General features: G+C 35.3%; 1 protein-coding gene across 2 annotated transcripts in view; it reads right to left on the bottom strand.

The window, feature by feature from the left end:
• Positions 1-18,880, bottom strand: part of TDRD3 (tudor domain containing 3) — a 178,221-nt gene that overhangs the window by 113,116 nt on the left and 46,225 nt on the right. For both annotated transcript variants that reach the window (XM_063102539.1, XM_063102540.1), the window contains exon 2: positions 3,401-3,485. In XM_063102539.1, the coding sequence (XP_062958609.1) occupies positions 3,401-3,485 (85 nt within the window). The remainder of the gene's footprint in view (positions 1-3,400; positions 3,486-18,880) is intronic.

An 18,880-nucleotide genomic window follows, 5' to 3' on the forward strand; every position in this document is an offset into this window, starting at 1 on the left:
CCAGGCAAACTAAGTGCCAAATTCAAATCCTTGTGTTACAATGCTTTAGGTTTCTGCTTTTGGCAGCCTCAAATAACAAGGTGAAAAGAATTTTAAACCGTACCTGAGGTTGTATGCCCTTTCACGTTGAAAATACTGAGTAACATACAGGTAAAAAATACTTTCTTACACTAGCCTTCCCAATATTAGGACTGTTTTGAAGACTAAATGTTAATACATGTGAAGCACGTAGTAGAATGGCTTACACAGTGTAAACACTCAGTGAATATTAGCTATCATGTTTATTTTAGCTAATATAAACTATGTACATTTTGTTATCACCCAAACATACATAACCATTAAGTCGACAATACAACTAACAGTTCATAAAAACAGAGGCACTATTCTGAAGTCACTCCCAGGCTAAAATATTGAAATATGAATGAGAAACAGAATTTATACAAATTTTATGATATACCATAGTCCCTCATTTCTGGTTTTCGTCAATAATTACGAAATTTAATTCAAACTAAAATGAGGCATCAGTGTAATATAAATGAACACTAGACATAAATTATAAACTTTGATTCATCCCAATAGTAATTAACTAATCATATGATCTTGGACACTGTCACAAATTTTCTAAACCCAGTTAATTTACTCCTTTATACAATGGAAAAAATACCAGGAATCATATCTCACAAAGTTGTCATCAGGCTAAAAAAAGACAATACACTCAAAGTTTACATAACTTTTAAAGTGCTATACACACACATAAGGAATGTCATTTCAATGTGCTCTTAGCAAGATGATAATGGTGTACCAAATCTTCAAACATTCTAAATTTAAAGTCAACTTATAAGTACTACAAAGGCAATTTTATTATTCAGATGTCATATATCAGAATTGCTAAGACAATGACTGGATCCAAGAATACTTTTATATTGAAAATAAAATTAATGCAGGAGAAACACTTATTCTATAAAAAATCTTGTAATAATTTTCAAAGCATCTACCTACATACACATCACACACACACACACACACACACACACACACACACACACACACACACACACACACACACATGATTCCTAACTATTCAGGTAAGTTCTAGAGAATATCTATTTAGCAAATCATTTTATATTATACAGATTCTTAAGAGAAATAAAACTATAATATTTTAAATTTTTTACCAATAGATAGTGTTCAGTAACTTAAGACTGAACTATCACTTAATTTTTTCTTAATAATTCAGGTATTTGAACCCAAAACTATATCCTGGACTTCAATGTCAGTTCTTAATAGTCTTACTCTCCACTTTACAGAGTAACAATTTAAGAATACTTCTATTCAACATAAAAATTTGAGCATAAAAGAATTACATAGCAGGTCTGAGGCAGTCATCTTTAATCTTTAGGAAGGCCTGCTTAAGAAGTTAGCCTTAGGCTGGCATCTGGGAACTTTGCCCTTGAACCCTTACCTAACTGAAAATGTGGTTCACTACCTAGACTGTTTGTATAAACAATGTGATTTGTGGTGAGCACCTGCTTTCTTTGGGGGGGGGGGGTCTGAAATTTTGGTACACGCTAGGTAGAGGGTACCTTTGTGAGTAGCCCAATAAAAATCCTTGGACTGCTAGTCTCTAATGGGCTTCCCTGGGGAGAAAACTGTATACATGTTATCACACTGTTCACTGTTGGATAAAGGAACAAGTTCCCCACAGGAAGAAGAGAGCATAAGAAAGTTTGTGCGTGGATTATTCTCCTAATATATAATGTTTTATATGTATATATACACATACATGTGTATATATATGTGTGTGTATACATATGAAGACTCAATAATACAAGTCTTTCTCAACTAGTGGTTAATATCCTGCAATCACTCAAAAGTTGAAAAAAATTCAACAGGATACAATAAATGCTTGAATTTTATTAAAAAATGATAAACTTGAAAAGTATATCATTTGTCTAGTATAGGCTTCATCATGATTAAAATTTTCTCCTTATATTATGATATGGCATAATAGTGTTGAATTGGAATATTCAACTATATATTTCAGAGAAAATGACAAAGACAAATTAATTCATTCAGATAATGACCATCATGTACCTCTTATGTGCATAGCACAAACACTTCATCTTGATTTATTTTATTTAAAGTTTCACACCAGTTTTGTAGATAGCTCATTGCTATTTACCTATTTTCATATATAAGTAAGAAAAATAAAGAACAGCAGATTATCATAAAAACTCTTTCCTATCATCTTAAATTTTTCTTAAATAAACAAGAAAATAGAGTTCTTTACAACGTTTTAAAAAATAGAATTCACAAGTTTGGGAGCAAGTCAAAGAAAGTTAAAGTGTCTAGGGAATGTTGCCATTTATAGTCAAAAATGACATGTACAATTTCTAACTAATGCTTTCTATAAAAAATGTAGTCTTTTGCTTATAAAAATGTAAATACATGGCTCAGAACTTTTCAAAAAAAGATCCTGTTAGTCTTATCAAATAAAATTCAAAGAAGCTGAAAATAATGACTTAGAGTTCAGAACATAAATTTTGTCTTTTTAAACCCAAGTTTAATTTTATAAATATAAACTTAAGTGATTTTAAAAGAAAAAGTTACACAGCACTGTACATTAATTTATATTTTATTTCTGCTTTATGTTATACTGATTGTGTAGTGATGTGATGGATTTGTCAGACAACTGTCCTCCTATAAATTTCATTTATCATGTATCACAACATATAAATTTGATTATTAATAGATTGTTGTTGTAAAGCAACAGGAAGAAACTACCAGAGGGATAACTGCAGAATTGAAAAAAGAACATTTGTTTATTTAAACTTTTATTTCAAACAGTTTTTATCTCTTGAAATATATACCAAAACACCAAAGCAATGACAGTAAATAAGTCATTTTAAATTCTTATTTTGCTTTTTTGTATTTTCTGAAATGTTCTACAATGAATATTACTTCTATCATCAGAAAAAGTTACTTTGAAACAATAATTACAGTTGTCAAAAGCTATAACCTAGCTAGATTTTTTTTTTTTTTTAAGCTAGAGTTTCCATGTAAATTAAATGGCAATTTGTTTTAATGAATGGACAGTTTTCACTACTAGGACATAGCTACTGTAAATGTTATGAAATTCCAAAACTGATAACTGGGTGAAAAAGAAGTATTAATTGCATTTTCCTCCTTTTTCATTGGATTCTGTATAATAAATGTAAATAACTGGCTGATATGAACTTAACAGATTGAACAAACATCACTATAACCTACAATGGACAAAAAAATGAAAAGTGTTCTCCATATTACTTATCATAATATCCAGTTTATTCCATAATATCCAGTTTTTCATGACTATACCTTCCAGATTAAAAATGTTTATAAGTTAATAAACATAACCTACATTGAGAGCAATCAGGATGATGTCATTTACATTGACTTTGTCAGGAGAACTTGTGCAAGCTTCAATGCCTTCATCTGAAAGATACCTGTTAAAATAAAATAAATGGCTTAATATTATCCAAAATCAAATTAACCAAAATTCTTTTGTTAAGTCTACATGCAATTTTTTCTCTACTATGAAGTGCTTCCACTACAAATACTAGGGAAAGAGTCCTGGGTATGGACTCCCTATTACTATTTCTGAGAGAACAGAATGGACAATGCATATTTTTCCTTGTTTGCACCCATAAGGAAATGTTATATCAATAAAATTATCCATATGCTTTCTGAGAAAAGCTATTTGAATGTCGATAAACTTCTTTAAGAATGTACGAGCTTCTCTTTGCTATTATACAAATATAGTATCTGACAATAAACATTTGATAATACAATAAGCTCTTAAAAGAGATTGAGATGTGCTGTAAAAATAAAACTAAAAACAACATAGTTTTAAACTTAGTCCAACAGAAATTTCTTCTGGGCTACCTTCTCACATTATCATCTCAAATCCTTTAACATGATATTCTCAAGAATTCTTTAATAAATGCTACTGACTTCAAGTGACACAGTTGTTATACACACACACACACACACACACACACACACACACACAAAGACAGACAACTTTTTACAATACATCTTTTACTGTTCCTGTCTCTTTTAAGTTTTTTTACTCATTGTCTTATTTTCCCTTTGTTCTTTTATCAAGTCCAAACCAACCATGTATCTGTCACAGACAATTCAACAGTAAAGAGATCATTGAACCCAAAGGGGGGAAAAATCATCTGTACCCATCTATCCACACAGAGGATAGACATTTTGAAATTCTTTAATAAATTCTACAATTCAGGTATCACTCACCAAAAAGTCCACCTGTAAAAATGCCCATTAATATCTGACATTTTTGTAACTCATATCAACTCCTTTAACCAAAGGACTAATGCTACCATTGCTCCTGCAGACATTCTCCCACTGCTAAAAGGATCCTGGATTGCTAAGTCTAAGAGAGCTAACTCAGGCTCATTCTTGATGCCCAGCAATTCCACCATCGACCTTCAACACTAAACTGATTCTAAGACACTTGTCAATGTAAACCCCACCTGAAGACAGCAACCAAAAAAGCATGTGTCTTTAACAAGCAAATAATGAACAATTTCTAAAAAGCAAAAGAGCAAATTAAAGAAAGGTGAATAGTTAGAACCATGTAAAAGAGCAACATAAGATTAAAGTGATAAGCCTATGAGCAAGATCAAGGAGATAAAGGTCAGGAAAGTGTATATACAAATCAAAGCAAGAACGTTAACTGAATTAGGTACGGACACTCCAGACTTACAATGGTTCAACTTACAATTTTTCAACTTTAGGATGGATTCATCAGGATGTTACCCAATACATTTCAACTTACGATATTTTCAATTTACAATGGGCTTATCAGGACATAACTCCATAGTGAAGAGGAGCATCTGTACTATAAAAAGTTTAAGACTACGGCAGTGCTAAACTATAATGATGAATGGAAGCAAGTAGTTAAATGGGTTAAAGAGAGAAAATATAAGTATGTCTGTACATGAGTCAGTAGGAATGAATAGATGGTAAGCAGGAATGATAGTACCTAAGTGACCATGGAATACAAATGTTTGCCATCTACTTAGATGGTTAAAACACTGCTTTAATTCAAAATGGCTATGGTAATTCCCTTATTATCCTGTTAATTTTTCACCATTCATTGCCATTAACTGTATCCGTGTTGTAATCATCTTACAAATTTAGTTCTATAAATATTAATTAATTAAGCCCCTACTATGTGAATCAGTAATAAGCTTAATAAGATGATGAAAATTAAACACCTGCCTTCAAAGAGTTTCCAGTCTCCTATATTCAAAGAGTTTCCAGTCTCCTATACAGCATAACACAAAACATAAACAGCTATCATACAAGGCCAAAATAATCATAAATGAAATCTTATGGGGGCTCAAAGTGCATAGGGGATAGGAAAGAGTACATAGAAGGAGACAGTTCAAGCAAAGACATGGAATTAAGAAACTGAGAAGGACATTCCAGAGATAATATCCTGGAGCATTTTGGCTGGAAAATGAGGAAGAAATGAGAGATAAGTATAGGTTTAGACCAATTTTAGAAAGCATCGGTGCACAAAGTGATATGGGTGACATATTAAACACTGATTGAGTCATAACAAAAACCGACCTTTCCAAAGTCCTTCACAGTAGAGAAATAGTATGCAAATACTAACAGAATACTTTGTTTCCTAGAAAGGCAACACTCTTAATTAAAGGATTATAGGATACTAGATGAACTGAAATAGATCTTAAGAAATAATCAAAGTTCACCTCTTCAATTTTACAGATGAAGAAAAGGAGTCCTAGAGATGTGAACTAAACTTATCCAAAAATACAAATTTAATACAAAGTTGAAAACAAGAATGCCTCCTAACTCCCAGTTCAGCAGTCTTTCCATTACAAGTAATGCTAATATTAGGAATATAATCTTTTTTTTTTATTTATCAAACAACTAATGCTAGTATTAGCAATATGATCTTCCTCTCATAAACAAAAGCCAGTTTCTATATAAATCAGTTTCCTAATTTCCTAATTAGACATTTCACCAACACACACACAAAAGCACTAGGTAAATTCAATCTGTGAGCTCAAAGTACATGAAACAAGAATAGATATAGTTTCACAGTAGAAGATCAGGAATCTAATATTAACTAATTATTAGAGTTTCAAAAGTTGTTATAACAATAAAAATACCCCGAGAGAGTTTCAAGATGGCGGCGGCTGCGGCGGCTGGCGCGGAGTAGCTGAGGTGGAAAAGGTGGCCACTGGGCCTCAGGCAGCCGGGAAACTTGTGGACCTTCCTCTGGCCATCTCTTAAGGGAGGACTGCTGCTGCTGGCCGGTCGTGGGGGCTCAACGCCACTTTGCCCCCGGCAGGAGAGGCTGCCTCATTTACAGGCAACAGCTTTGAAGTGTGGAGCAGGAAAAGAACTGATTCTTAGCTGCAAAAGTGAGTCTTGAAACAGGGAACACGGCGCCAGGGCTGCTGTGGATGCAGCCAGGATCCCGGAGGCTGGGGCCGCACTGAAGGCGGCCAGCTGCCCTATTCAGGATTCGAGGTTTCAGGCCGGCATTAAAGAAGACTCCTGGGAGCGCCCGAGCGGCACAGCGACTGAACAGCCCGAGGCGGCAGCGCCGAGAACACGGAAGGCAACAAACCAGAGACAGAGCGAGCGCCCGACCTGGCACAGCACTGTGAGTGATCCCTGGCACAGCTCTGTTCGGGGGGTGGATGCCCACGCGGCTCCCCGCCTGCACCACCAGGCCACTCACTGCCCCGGTGCTGCCTCCATTTTCCCAGGTGCGGGCAGCTCCGCCCTGCTCGGCCATCACTGAGCCCATTTGCTTGGCCTGGCGCGGGGCTTTCCGGACCCTGCGGGCCGGCCTCCTCTCCCACTCCCTCCACGGTTCTCTGGCAGGGCTGGGGGTGTGGGGCGTCCCGACCAGTTTTGGGAGGGCTAGGAAGTACGGGCGGGCCGACTGTCACTCCACCACACCCTGGACTCCGGCCCCGGTAAACTTCCTGTTACTGGGAGGCAGATACCATCTCTGCGACCACCAGTTTGGAAAAAAGCCTAACGAATTTCTGGTTGGGAATAGTGTGGTAGGAGAGTTCCCAGGTCCGCTTGAACCTGCCGGAGAGCAGGCTGCAGGCGGGCACTAGACTCGGTTTATACCGGGGGGATACAAAGGTGAACAAGACCCGAGAAAGATCTACACAGTGTTACAAAGGCACCCAGAGAGACCGGTCGTCTGTGCCTAGCAGAAACCTGGTAGACTTCCTGGGCGAGGCGGTGCTGAGCAGGGTCTTGAAGGCCCAGCTGATAGACGAGGGGTGCAGAAGACACGCCCCAGCCCAGCACAGTGTGCACAGAGGGGGGAGACGTGCGGCCAGGGAGGCGGAGACTCGACAGAAACCACACACCCGGTAGGGTCGCCACTGCACGATCTAACAGCCTGGGCCAGAGCACACGGAACGGGGAGAAGTCCTGTACAGAAAGTGAAAGCTCAACAGAGATCACACACCCTGTGGTACGTGATCCACCAGCCCAGCAGAGTACAAGCTGACCAGAAAGGTGGATCCCCGGAGAAGCCCAAGACCCGAGGCAACCACACACACAAGACACTAGAGGCCAACTGAGCAGTCACGGCGGGAGCCATACCAAATTGGCAACCACAGCAACATCCTAGTTAGTCATTAGTCTTAAACCGGTGGACTGTGAAACCCCCTGCCACAATGAATAAACACCAAAAAAAAGACACCAGAAATACAAAAAATCAAGAAAGTACACCACCAAAAGTTAATAAATCTCATACTCTAGATCCTATAGAACAAGAAGCCCTTGAAATAACTGACAAGGAATTTCGAGTGATAATTCTAAGGAAACTGAATGAGATACAAGAAAACTCAGCTAGACATCATGATGAAATGAGGAAAAGTATACAGGATCTGAAAGAGGAAATATACAAGGAAATCAATGTCCTGAAAAAAAATGTAGCAGAACTTGCTGAACTGAAGACGTTATTCAGCGAAATAAAAAACACAACGGAGAGTTTAACCAGCAGGCTTGTCGAAGTTGAAGAGAGAACCTCTGAACTTGAAGATGGGCTGTTTGAAATAACACAAGCAGACAAAAAGAAAGAAAAAAGAATCAAGGACATGGAAGAAAATCTGAGAGAGATATCAGACAACCTCAAGCGCTCAAATATCCGAGTCATGGGTATTCCAGAAGGGGAGGAAAATGGAGATTCCATTGAAAACATATTCAACAAAATAGTGGCAGAAAACTTCCCAGGTATAGGAAAAATCACAGATCTTCAGATCCAGGAAGCTCAACGATCTCCAAATGTATTCAACCCAAAAAGGCCTTCTCCAAGACATGTCATAGTCAAATTGGCAAAACTCAGAGACAAAGAGAGAATCTTAAAAGCTGCAAGAGAGAAGCGTCAAATCACCTATAAGGGAGCCCCAATCAGGTTAACATCAGACTTTTCATCACAAACCCTAAAAGCTAGAAAGGAATGGGATGATATTTTCAAAATACTAAAAGACAAAGATTGCCAACCAAGAATACTCTACCCTGCAAGGCTATCCTTCCGAAATGAGGGGCAAATAGTATATTTCTCAGACAAACAAAAACTGCGGGAGTTCACTACCACAAGACCACCCTTACAAGAAATCCTCAAGGGAGTACTGGGTTTGGTTCCTGAAAAATAACTACCACTGCCATAAAAACCTAAGAAAAATCTAAACCCGCTAGTACAATAAAAATGGCATTCATGAAGAGAAAACAAGCTAACAAAAACACTATCTACAACCTAAGGAACCAACAAACAAAGAAACCAAACAGTAAATCAGAAAGCAAGGAACAAAAGACACCTAAGACAACCAAACAACCAATAAAATGCTAAGAATAAATCAACACCTTTCAATAACAACTCTTAATGTTAAAGGCTTAAATTCCCCAATTAAAAGACACAGACTGGCTGACTGGATCAAAAAGCAGGACCCAACTATATGCTGCCTACAAGAGACCCACCTCACCCATAAAGATTCACACAGACTAAGAGTGAAAGGATGGAAAAAGATTTACCATGCAAACAGGAAAGAAAAACGAGCTGGAGTGGCTATTCTTATATCTGACAAAATAGACTTTAAACTAAAAACCATAAAAAGAGACAATGAGGGACACTACTTAATGATAAAAGGACTGATCCATCAAGAAGACATAACAATCATAAATATGTACGCACCCAATGTTGGAGCAGCCAGATTTATAAAACAAACTCTATTAGACCTAAAGAAGGAAATAGACACTAATACCATAATAGCAGGGGACCTGAACACTCCACTGTCAATATTAGACAGATCATCTAGGCAAAGAATCAGTAGAGAAACACAAGATCTAAACAAGACTCTAGACCAATTGGAATTGGCAGATATCTACAGAACATTCCACCCAACAACCTCAGAATATTCATTCTTCTCATCAGCACATGGATCATTCTCCAAGATAGATCACATATTAGGTCACAAATCAAATCTCAATAAATTCAATAAAATTGGAATTATCCCATGTATCTTCTCAGACCACAATGGATTAAAACTAGAAATTAATAACAAACAAAACTCTGGAAACTATACAAACACATGGAAATTAAACAGCATTCTACTTAATGACATATGGGTCCAAGAAGAAATCAAGCAGGAAATCAAAAAGTTTATTGAAACTAATGGAAACAATGATACATCATACCAAAACCTGTGGGATACTGCAAAAGCAGTATTGAGGGGAAAATTTATTGCATTAAATGCTCACTTCAGAAGAATGGAAAGATGGCAAGTGAACAACCTAACACTTCACCTTAAAGAACTAGAAAAACAAGAACAATCCAATCCTAAAGTTAGCAGACGGAAAGAAATCATTAAGATCAGAGCAGAACTGAATGAAATTGAAAACCAAAAAACAATTCAAAAGATCAACGAATCAAAAAGTTGGTTTTTTGAAAAGATAAATAAAATTGACAAACCATTAGCATGGCTAACAAAAAAAAGAAGAGAGAAGACTCAAATAACAAAAATTAGAAATGAAAAAGGCGATATTACAACTGATTCATCTGAAATACAAGGAATCATTCGAGACTACTATAAACAACTATACGCCAACAAATTTGAAAATCTGGAGGAAATGGATAAATTTCTGGACACACACAAGCTCCCAAAACTGAACCGTGAAGACGTAGAAAATTTGAACAGACCAATAACAATAAAGGAGATTGAAGCTGTTATCAGAAGGCTCCCAACAAAGAAAAGCCCAGGACCAGATGGATTCACAGCAGAATTTTACCAAACATTCAAAGAGGAATTGACACCGATTCTTTACAAACTATTCCAAAAGATTGAAACGGACGCAAATCTCCCAAACTCATTCTATGAAGCAAACATCATCCTGATACCAAAACCAGGTAAAGATATAACCAAAAAAGAAAACTACAGGCCGATATCCTTGATGAATATAGATGCAAAAATCCTCACTAAAATACTAGCAAACAGAATACAGCAACACATACGAAAAATTATTCATCACGATCAAGTGGGATTCATCCCAGGGATGCAAGGTTGGTTCAACATACGCAAATCAATAAATGTGATACACCATATTAATAAACTCAAACACAAGGACCATATGATCATCTCTATAGATGCTGAAAAAGCATTTGATAAAGTTCAGCACTCATTCATGACAAAGACCCTCTATAAGTTAGGTATAGAGGGAAAGTATCTCAACATAATTAAAGCCATATATGCCAAACCCACTGCCAATATCATCCTGAATGGGGAAAAGCTGAAAGCTTTTCCTTTAAGAACAGGAACTAGACAAGGATGCCCACTCTCACCACTCCTATTCAACATAGTGTTGGAAGTACTAGCCAGAGCAATCAGAGAAGAGAAGGAAATAAAGGGCATCCAGATTGGAAAAGATGAAGTCAAACTGTCCCTGTTTGCAGATGACATGATCCTATATATCGAACAGCCTAAAACCTCTACAAAAAAACTCTTGGAATTGATAAATGATTTCAGCACAGTAGCAGGATACAAAATCAACACACAAAAATCAGTAGCATTTCTTTTCTCCAATAGTGAACATGCAGAAGGAGAAATCAAGAAAGCCTGCCCATTTACAATAGCCACCAAAAAAATAAAATACTTAGGAATTGAGTTAACCAAGGAGGTGAAAAATCTCTATAATGAGAACTACAAACCACTGCTGAGAGAAATTAGAGAGGATACAAGAAGATGGAAAGATATCCCATGCTCTTGGATTGGAAGAATCAACATAGTGAAAATGTCCATACTACCCAAAGTGATATACAAATTCAATGCAATCCCCATCAAAATTCCAAAGACATTTTTCTCAGAAATGGAAAAAACTATTCAGACATTTATATGGAACAATAAAAGACCACGAATAGCCAAAGCAATGCTCAGCAAAAAAAAATAAAGCTGGAGGCATAACACTACCTGACTTTAAGCTATACTACAAAGCTATAATAACCAAAACAGTATGGTACTGGCATAAAAACAGACACACTGACCAATGGAATAGAATAGAGAATCCAGAAATCAACCCACACACTTACTGCCATCTGATCTTTGACAAAGGCACCAAGCCTATTCACTGGGGAAGGGACTGCCTCTTCAGCAAGTGGTGCTGGGATAACTGGATATCCATATGCAGGAAAATGAAACTAGATCCATACCTCTCACCGTATACTAAAATCAACTCAAAATGGATTAAGGATTTAAATATACACCCTGAGACAATAAAACTTCTTAAAGAAAACATAGGGGAAACACTTCAGGAAATAGGACTGGGCACAGACTTCATGAATACGACCCCAAAAGCACGGGCAACCAAAGGGAAAATAAACAAATGGGATTATATCAAACTAAAAAGCTTCTGCACAGCAAAAGAAACAATTAAAAGAGTTAAAAGACAACCAACAGAGTGGGAGAAAATATTTGCAAAATATACATCTGACAAAGGATTAATATCCAGAATATATAAGGAACTCAAACAACTTTACAAGAAGAAAACAAGCAACCCAATTAAAAAATGGGCAAAAGAGCTAAGTAGGCATTTCTCTAAGGAAGATATCCAAATGGCCAACAGACATATGAAAAAATGCTCAACATCACTCAGCATCCGGGAAATGCAAATCAAAACCACATTGAGATACCATCTAACCCCAGCTAGGATGGCTAAAATCCAAAAGTCTATGAACGATAAATGCTGGCGAGGCTGCGGAGAAAAAGGAACTCTCATACATTGTTGGTGGGACTGCAAAATGGTGCAGCCTCTATGGAAAATGGTATGGAGGTTCCTTAAACAATTGCAGATAGATCTACCATATGACCCAGCCATCCCACTGTTGGGAATATACCCAGAGGAATGGAAATCATCAAGTCGAAGGTATACCTGTTCCCCAATGTTCATCGCAGCACTCTTTACAATAGCCAAGAGTTGGAACCAGCCCAAATGCCCATCATCAGATGAGTGGATACGGAAAATGTGGTACATCTACACAATGGAATACTACTCAGGTATAAAAACGAATGAAATACTGCCATTTGCAACAACATGGATGGACCTCGAGAGAATTATATTAAGTGAAACAAGTCAGGCACAGAAAGAGAAATACCACATGTTCTCACTTATTGGTGGGAGCTAAAAATTAATATATAAATTCACACACACACATACACACATACACACACAAACCGGGGGGGGGGGGGAAGAAGATATAACAACCACAATTATTTGAAGTTGATACAACAAACAAACAGAAAGGACATGGTTGGGGGGGAGGGGGGGAGGGAGAAGGGAGGGAGGTTTTGGTGATGGGGAGCATTAATCAGCTACAATGTATATCGACAAAATAAAATAAAATAAAATAAAATAAAAAATAAAAATAAAAATAAAAAAAAAAACAATAAAAATACCCATCCCTACAAAGTATAAAAACAGAAAGTCTAACAAAAATTCTAAGGGCAGAAGCTGTAAAGGGGTAGAAATTTGACTTTATCCACATATAAGTCAAATATGTGACTTCTTTCAAATAAAGCCTGTATAATAGTTCCTGAATATAATAAATTATAAAATGTGGCTCATTCTCAAATTCCAAGTTTTATAAGGTCTCCCTTGCTCACCCTTAATATTGTGAAAAATCAAAGGACATAAGCTTCATAGGTTTACTCCATAAATTTTCAAGAAACAGGACACTCATTCACAGCTCTCCCTGAGTAACATCTTAATGATTCTTCTTAGTGATACTGAACAATTTTCACAGAAGGACTGAACCTAAATTAACCATAATTTGGGATTTACAAATTAATCTTTTTCTTTTTGTAAACATTTAAAGCTCCAATATTATCAATGAATGAAACAAGTGATGAAAGTAAAAAGTAAAATGCCAAAATCTGCTTCAAGATGCACCACAGTAACGCAGTAACTGAAAGAACAAAACAACACAAGATTCACCAGCCTTAACTGTGGACATTGGGAAACAAAGGAACTGGAAATTGGAGCAGGCACACCACATACAGTCCCTGTGCACACACGCTGGATGGACCTCGAGAAAATTATAATCAATTCCTTTGTGCCATCTCTGAGCAAATAAAACCCAAGGGCATGGACCTTAAAGAAACAGACCCTAGGGAGTACTTGTTTACGGAAACAGCCACCAAAAGTATACTTTTTATTTCCCTATCTAGTGGAGATTTAAGACAGTAATATTATAAAACTGCTCAATATTATTCTGAACTAAAAACATATCTGAATACATTCTATTGACAAGCAAAAATACTAAAAGTACTAAAAGGCTAAATTTCTGCATGATACAAAAGAGACTAATAAGTCTCACTAATTTTACCTTCAAATAATGCAATTTTAAGTTATCACAGTTTAATCAGTGCTCAAATTTTCTTAAAAAAGGGTGAACTTAGAAGATGCTTCCTTTTTTTCATAAATAGAAGTAAAAATGTTAAAATTCCATCTTAGAGTAATTGAAAATCCTGAGCAACTTTTTTAATTTCAGAAACAAGATCTTTAAAATTAATTATAATCCACCAGTTTGGAGGTGGAAGGATTTTTTTCCTATTGCAGATAATGAATTCAATAAGAAGGGTCACATAGCCTAAGTGCCACTTACCATAACTGTCTTCACTTCATGTTCAGAAACCACTTGGCATATAAAACAGACATGTCCAAACCACAGTTCATGAATCTTAATTGGAAGAAATCTGTGATAAAATCATTTTAATCTCATTTATTAGTTCCAGATAGTGGATCTCCATTACCATCCGTAAAGAAAAAAAGAGAGCCAATTTTCCACTGACCCATTCCTTTAAAGGCAGGTAAAATCCTTGAATCTAGCTTATTTGCTAGCTATGATGAATACATAATGAGGAAGACCAAGGCAAACTTCAGAATACATGCCCCAAATAAGAGTGGCAGCCATAACTCAGCTCTACTTCACTGTCTGCATAAAGATAGGTAAAGCAATTACTGTCAAATCTTATTTTCAGATTTTTGTTAAGCAATGTACAAGCTAAACAAAACAGGTTCAACCTGCATGTGGTACACACACTTTGTACTTACTAAAAATATTCATTAAGTTATCTTTTTATTTATTCCTGTTCACCTCGGAGTTGTCTCTGACATACAGTGTTGCGTCATAAGTGTCTCTCAAATGATATAACTTTCATAGCCAACTTCCTTTTCTAGCAAAAGAGGAACAAAGTGTCTTTTAGGTCGCTTCTATGACACTGGGAAAGCAAAGACTACAATTATGCCAGTATCAAATATTCATACCAGAGCTGTCTACATCAGACTAAAAAGGACCATTTACTTTGGTCCTTGACTAAATATATTACAAACTGGACATACACAGAACACACCCTTACTTCAGACTTCCAGACTACTTATATTTTTAAGGGGGAGGAATATTCTAATTGACTGGAAACTGGGCCATAAAGCAAACACTAAAGTATTCTTCCCTTCCACACAGCTCCACTCACTGAAATAGTAAATGTCCTTTCAAATCTGACCTGAGACCTGAATTTCTAAAATAATCAAAGATACTATTATTGCACATTGATATAAACTAAGCTGATGACACATGAAAACTCTTTAAAATGCCAATGAGAAAACCAAAAGTGAAAACATTCTTCCTAAACAGATAGGGACTCTATCAAGTAAAATAAAAGAGATTATCTGGACAACTACTGGTACACGATGGTCTTAATGGTCTCTGAATAAAACCCAAACCAAATGGCCTAGTGTGGTTTTTGGGGTCTCTCACCTGGTACATGATTATTTGCTACCACACTGTGGTTACCAGGCCCCAAGTGATATCCAAATACCAAAATGGGAATTTAATAACTGACTGCTTAGCTACAAAGAAAATAAAGATAACTAACTCCCAATTACGCAAGCTATTGTGGGGACAGGAAAGAATAAAATGTAACAGATAATCTGATAATCATTTACATTAAAATGTATTTTTGATCTTAGCAAAATAGAAGTTCCTGACCTAATGCAAATTCCCAAACTACTAAAAAGTGATTTTAAAAAATTATCCATATAAAGATCTTTTCACTCTGTCTGTCCTATTTCCATCTCCACAGTGTAAGTGGACTGTAATACAAAATTTTGGTTTTGCCAAAACTTTGGTTTTTCTATTATTATTTTTATAGGCTCTTGTTGTACCTAGCCAGAAACACTGAAATATTGAATTTACTAATTCATTCCTCTAGAACAGAAAGAAATGTCTTGTAAGTTCCTGTTTATGAATAAAATTTGGAAAAATCCAGTATTTATCGGTATTAAATAAGAATGTTAGTAAGGTAACAAGGCAAAAGAATTTGGACACAAAATTTACTTCAGATAACCTGGCACTGATGAAATCAATATATTCAATACTGCTTGCAGATACATGGTTGGGGGGAGAAAATCACACACAAGAAAATAAATTGGTACACCAGCAGCAAGCTGAATGAATTCATAGGATTCCAGGCCCAAATTTCTATTAAGCACAGCAAATGAGGATGAGAATTCCATTAAAGGTAATTCAGAAGAGGAAGTACTATGATGAAATGTGGAGAAAGGAAAAAGAGGTCTTCTATTTCATTTCTGTTAATAACAAAGTACCTCTTCTATCACTACCATTTTCTTTTCTTCTTTAGGTAAAGTAGCTACCTACTATCCCAAAGTGAACACCACAATTTTTAATTCAACAATTACAATAAGGACCTAAATCAATGCTAGCTTAAAGTTTAATTTTTCTGTGGCTTATATATAAATGAATCAGATGAATAAAGTTATATATATAATTAGCACTTAGTATTAATGTAGTAAACTATTTTTAATACAAGATTTATTTTATTCAATAATAAACTATCTCTAAAAATACATTTTTTTGGTCTTTAGTTTTATGATATCTTTGGATGCATAAATGTATATTTTTCTACCATTTAGCTAACCTATGATATTGTTTTCTACATATACATACAGACCAGAAAATCTATTTTAATTTCTTCTATACTAATTTTTCACATTGTTATATTACAAAAATAGAAACACCAAAAGCAAAAGCAAAAAACTCATCATAAAAACCTTAACACTTTAAATGCAAATGTTTCATAAAATTAACCTGTAGAAAAACTGAAAGGATGAATATGCAAAAAGTTTTTTTTAATTAATACTACAGAAGCATCTTTTTTCTCAATAAAAAACTTCTAGAGATGTGAAATAATATGAAATGTCTTGATGTACACCATGATTAACATCCACACTAGTCAAATTTCAGTATCTCAGTGGCCAGACAAAAAAATTATTTTAAAGACTGAAAGACAGAAAATAGAAAAAGTTCTAAAAAAAAACTTTTGTAAAGTTATATCTAATTTAACAACATTCAATTTCTTTAAATTCTTGAAAATGAAAACCTAGATTTGTTTTTGTAAAGCACTTCCTTTAAAAAGCTGAAGATTATCAGGCAGATAATTCTGAAGCACATGCTACTTGAAAACACCACTAGAGGACCACCTTGTTTCATAAGTAAAAAATTACCACCCTGCTGTCAGAAGCTAAAAACCTAAAGATATACTGAACTAGCTTTAAAGATTTCTGACATTTGTTTTTTGGTTGGGAAGTACAGATAACAAAGAAAATAAAATAGACATAATTTAAGAATTTGTGTTTGATATAAAGTTCACTCCAGGTTTAAAAAAAAAAAAGTCACTTACTAGGCATTCAAGAGATACCTCACCATAAGAAAAAAAAAACTGAATTATATCAAAAGACAATTTTCTCAGGGCCAGCCCGTGGCTCACTCGGGAGAGTGCAGTGCTGAAAAGACAATTTTCTCTCTTACTCTCTTCTACATTCATCCTTTGGAAATACAGAATTATAAAAACATAGTACATCTAAATTATTAGAGACTAAATTTTTTTTGCCGTGGAATAGTTACAAATAGTATTTTCAACATTTCAATAGTTCCTTTTCTCTGACATCAAAATAAATATGACAATTTTAAGATAACTATAAGATAGGTGACAATAAATCACACACTTCTATTTTTTATGACCCATATTCAAAATATTAAAATATTTTCCTCATACACAAACCAACCCATAAAGACATTAACCCTGAATATTTGATATTTAAAAAGTTATAACAGGTGAGCAAGTGAAAATTTGTAAATAATTCCTTTCAAATTCTGTAATTGTTATAATACAATGTGTACTGGCAATGATAACCTAACTATGTTGCTATTCATTTTTGTAAATCAAGCCTTCACATAAATTTAAAAGTATAAAATGAAGGCCTGGATATTCTTATTTTCACTGGGATTATAATTTATGCCCTTCCTCTAACTCAACACTCTCATACTTTCATTCAGAAGCTGACCTGAGGTAATCTTTTAATAAATCAGATTTTAAGATATAAGATTACTTGATATTTCTGTCATGTTTTTCTCAGCTCAAAGGTGATAGCTATAAAACAATAGATCAGGTCAAAAGGCTCACTTGAAGCATGATGCCCTGCACACTGTAAACTCTACTGTAATACAGCATCAGTGCCTGCAGAGTTCATGCTAAGAGCTTCCTGAGATAAGGCCTTCCAGGGTTAACCCCAAAGAGACTGCATACTCAGTTAAGTTTACAGAAGAAATGCTATTTATAAATGTAAGGTACCCCAAAAATTGGAAGGCATTTTTAAGAATAGTTTGGAAAGACTCTCATCTGATCTGTACTTTTTAGTGAAACAGAACTAAATGCAAATCCCAGCCTCACCCTTTAATATATGTGGGATCCTAGTCAATTTACTTCATCTTTCTGTGCTTCAGTTTCCCCCCCTTTAAAAAAAAAATGGAGACAATACTGAAAATATTGATCTACAGAGTTGTAAGAATAAATGAGACAGCATGAAATACCTAGCTTATACTTGTTTTGGAGTAAATGCTAAATAAATATTAGTTTTCTTCCTTCTTAAACATGTATGCTTGTTTATTCTGGAAAATATTTTGAAAACATAATGATACTCAAAAATCTTCAGGGTTCTAATGAAAAAGAAAGAGAATAAGGGTTACCTAACAAATAAGGAAATTTCTTCAAAGGCTAAAGCTAGTAAATAGTCAAAAGTGTGTACGCTTCCTTATGAGTAAGCCTGAAGTACATATTTCTAACATGCTACTCCCATGGAGTTCACTGAGAACTGAAGAAAAGTATCAGAAAAATCAAAAAAAAATCTTATTTAATTTGTTTAAATCTTTCAATTTTACATAAAATAATGAACAGACATA

This window comes from Cynocephalus volans, chromosome 7, assembly GCF_027409185.1.
Source record: "Cynocephalus volans isolate mCynVol1 chromosome 7, mCynVol1.pri, whole genome shotgun sequence".
NCBI lineage: Eukaryota > Metazoa > Chordata > Mammalia > Dermoptera > Cynocephalidae > Cynocephalus > Cynocephalus volans.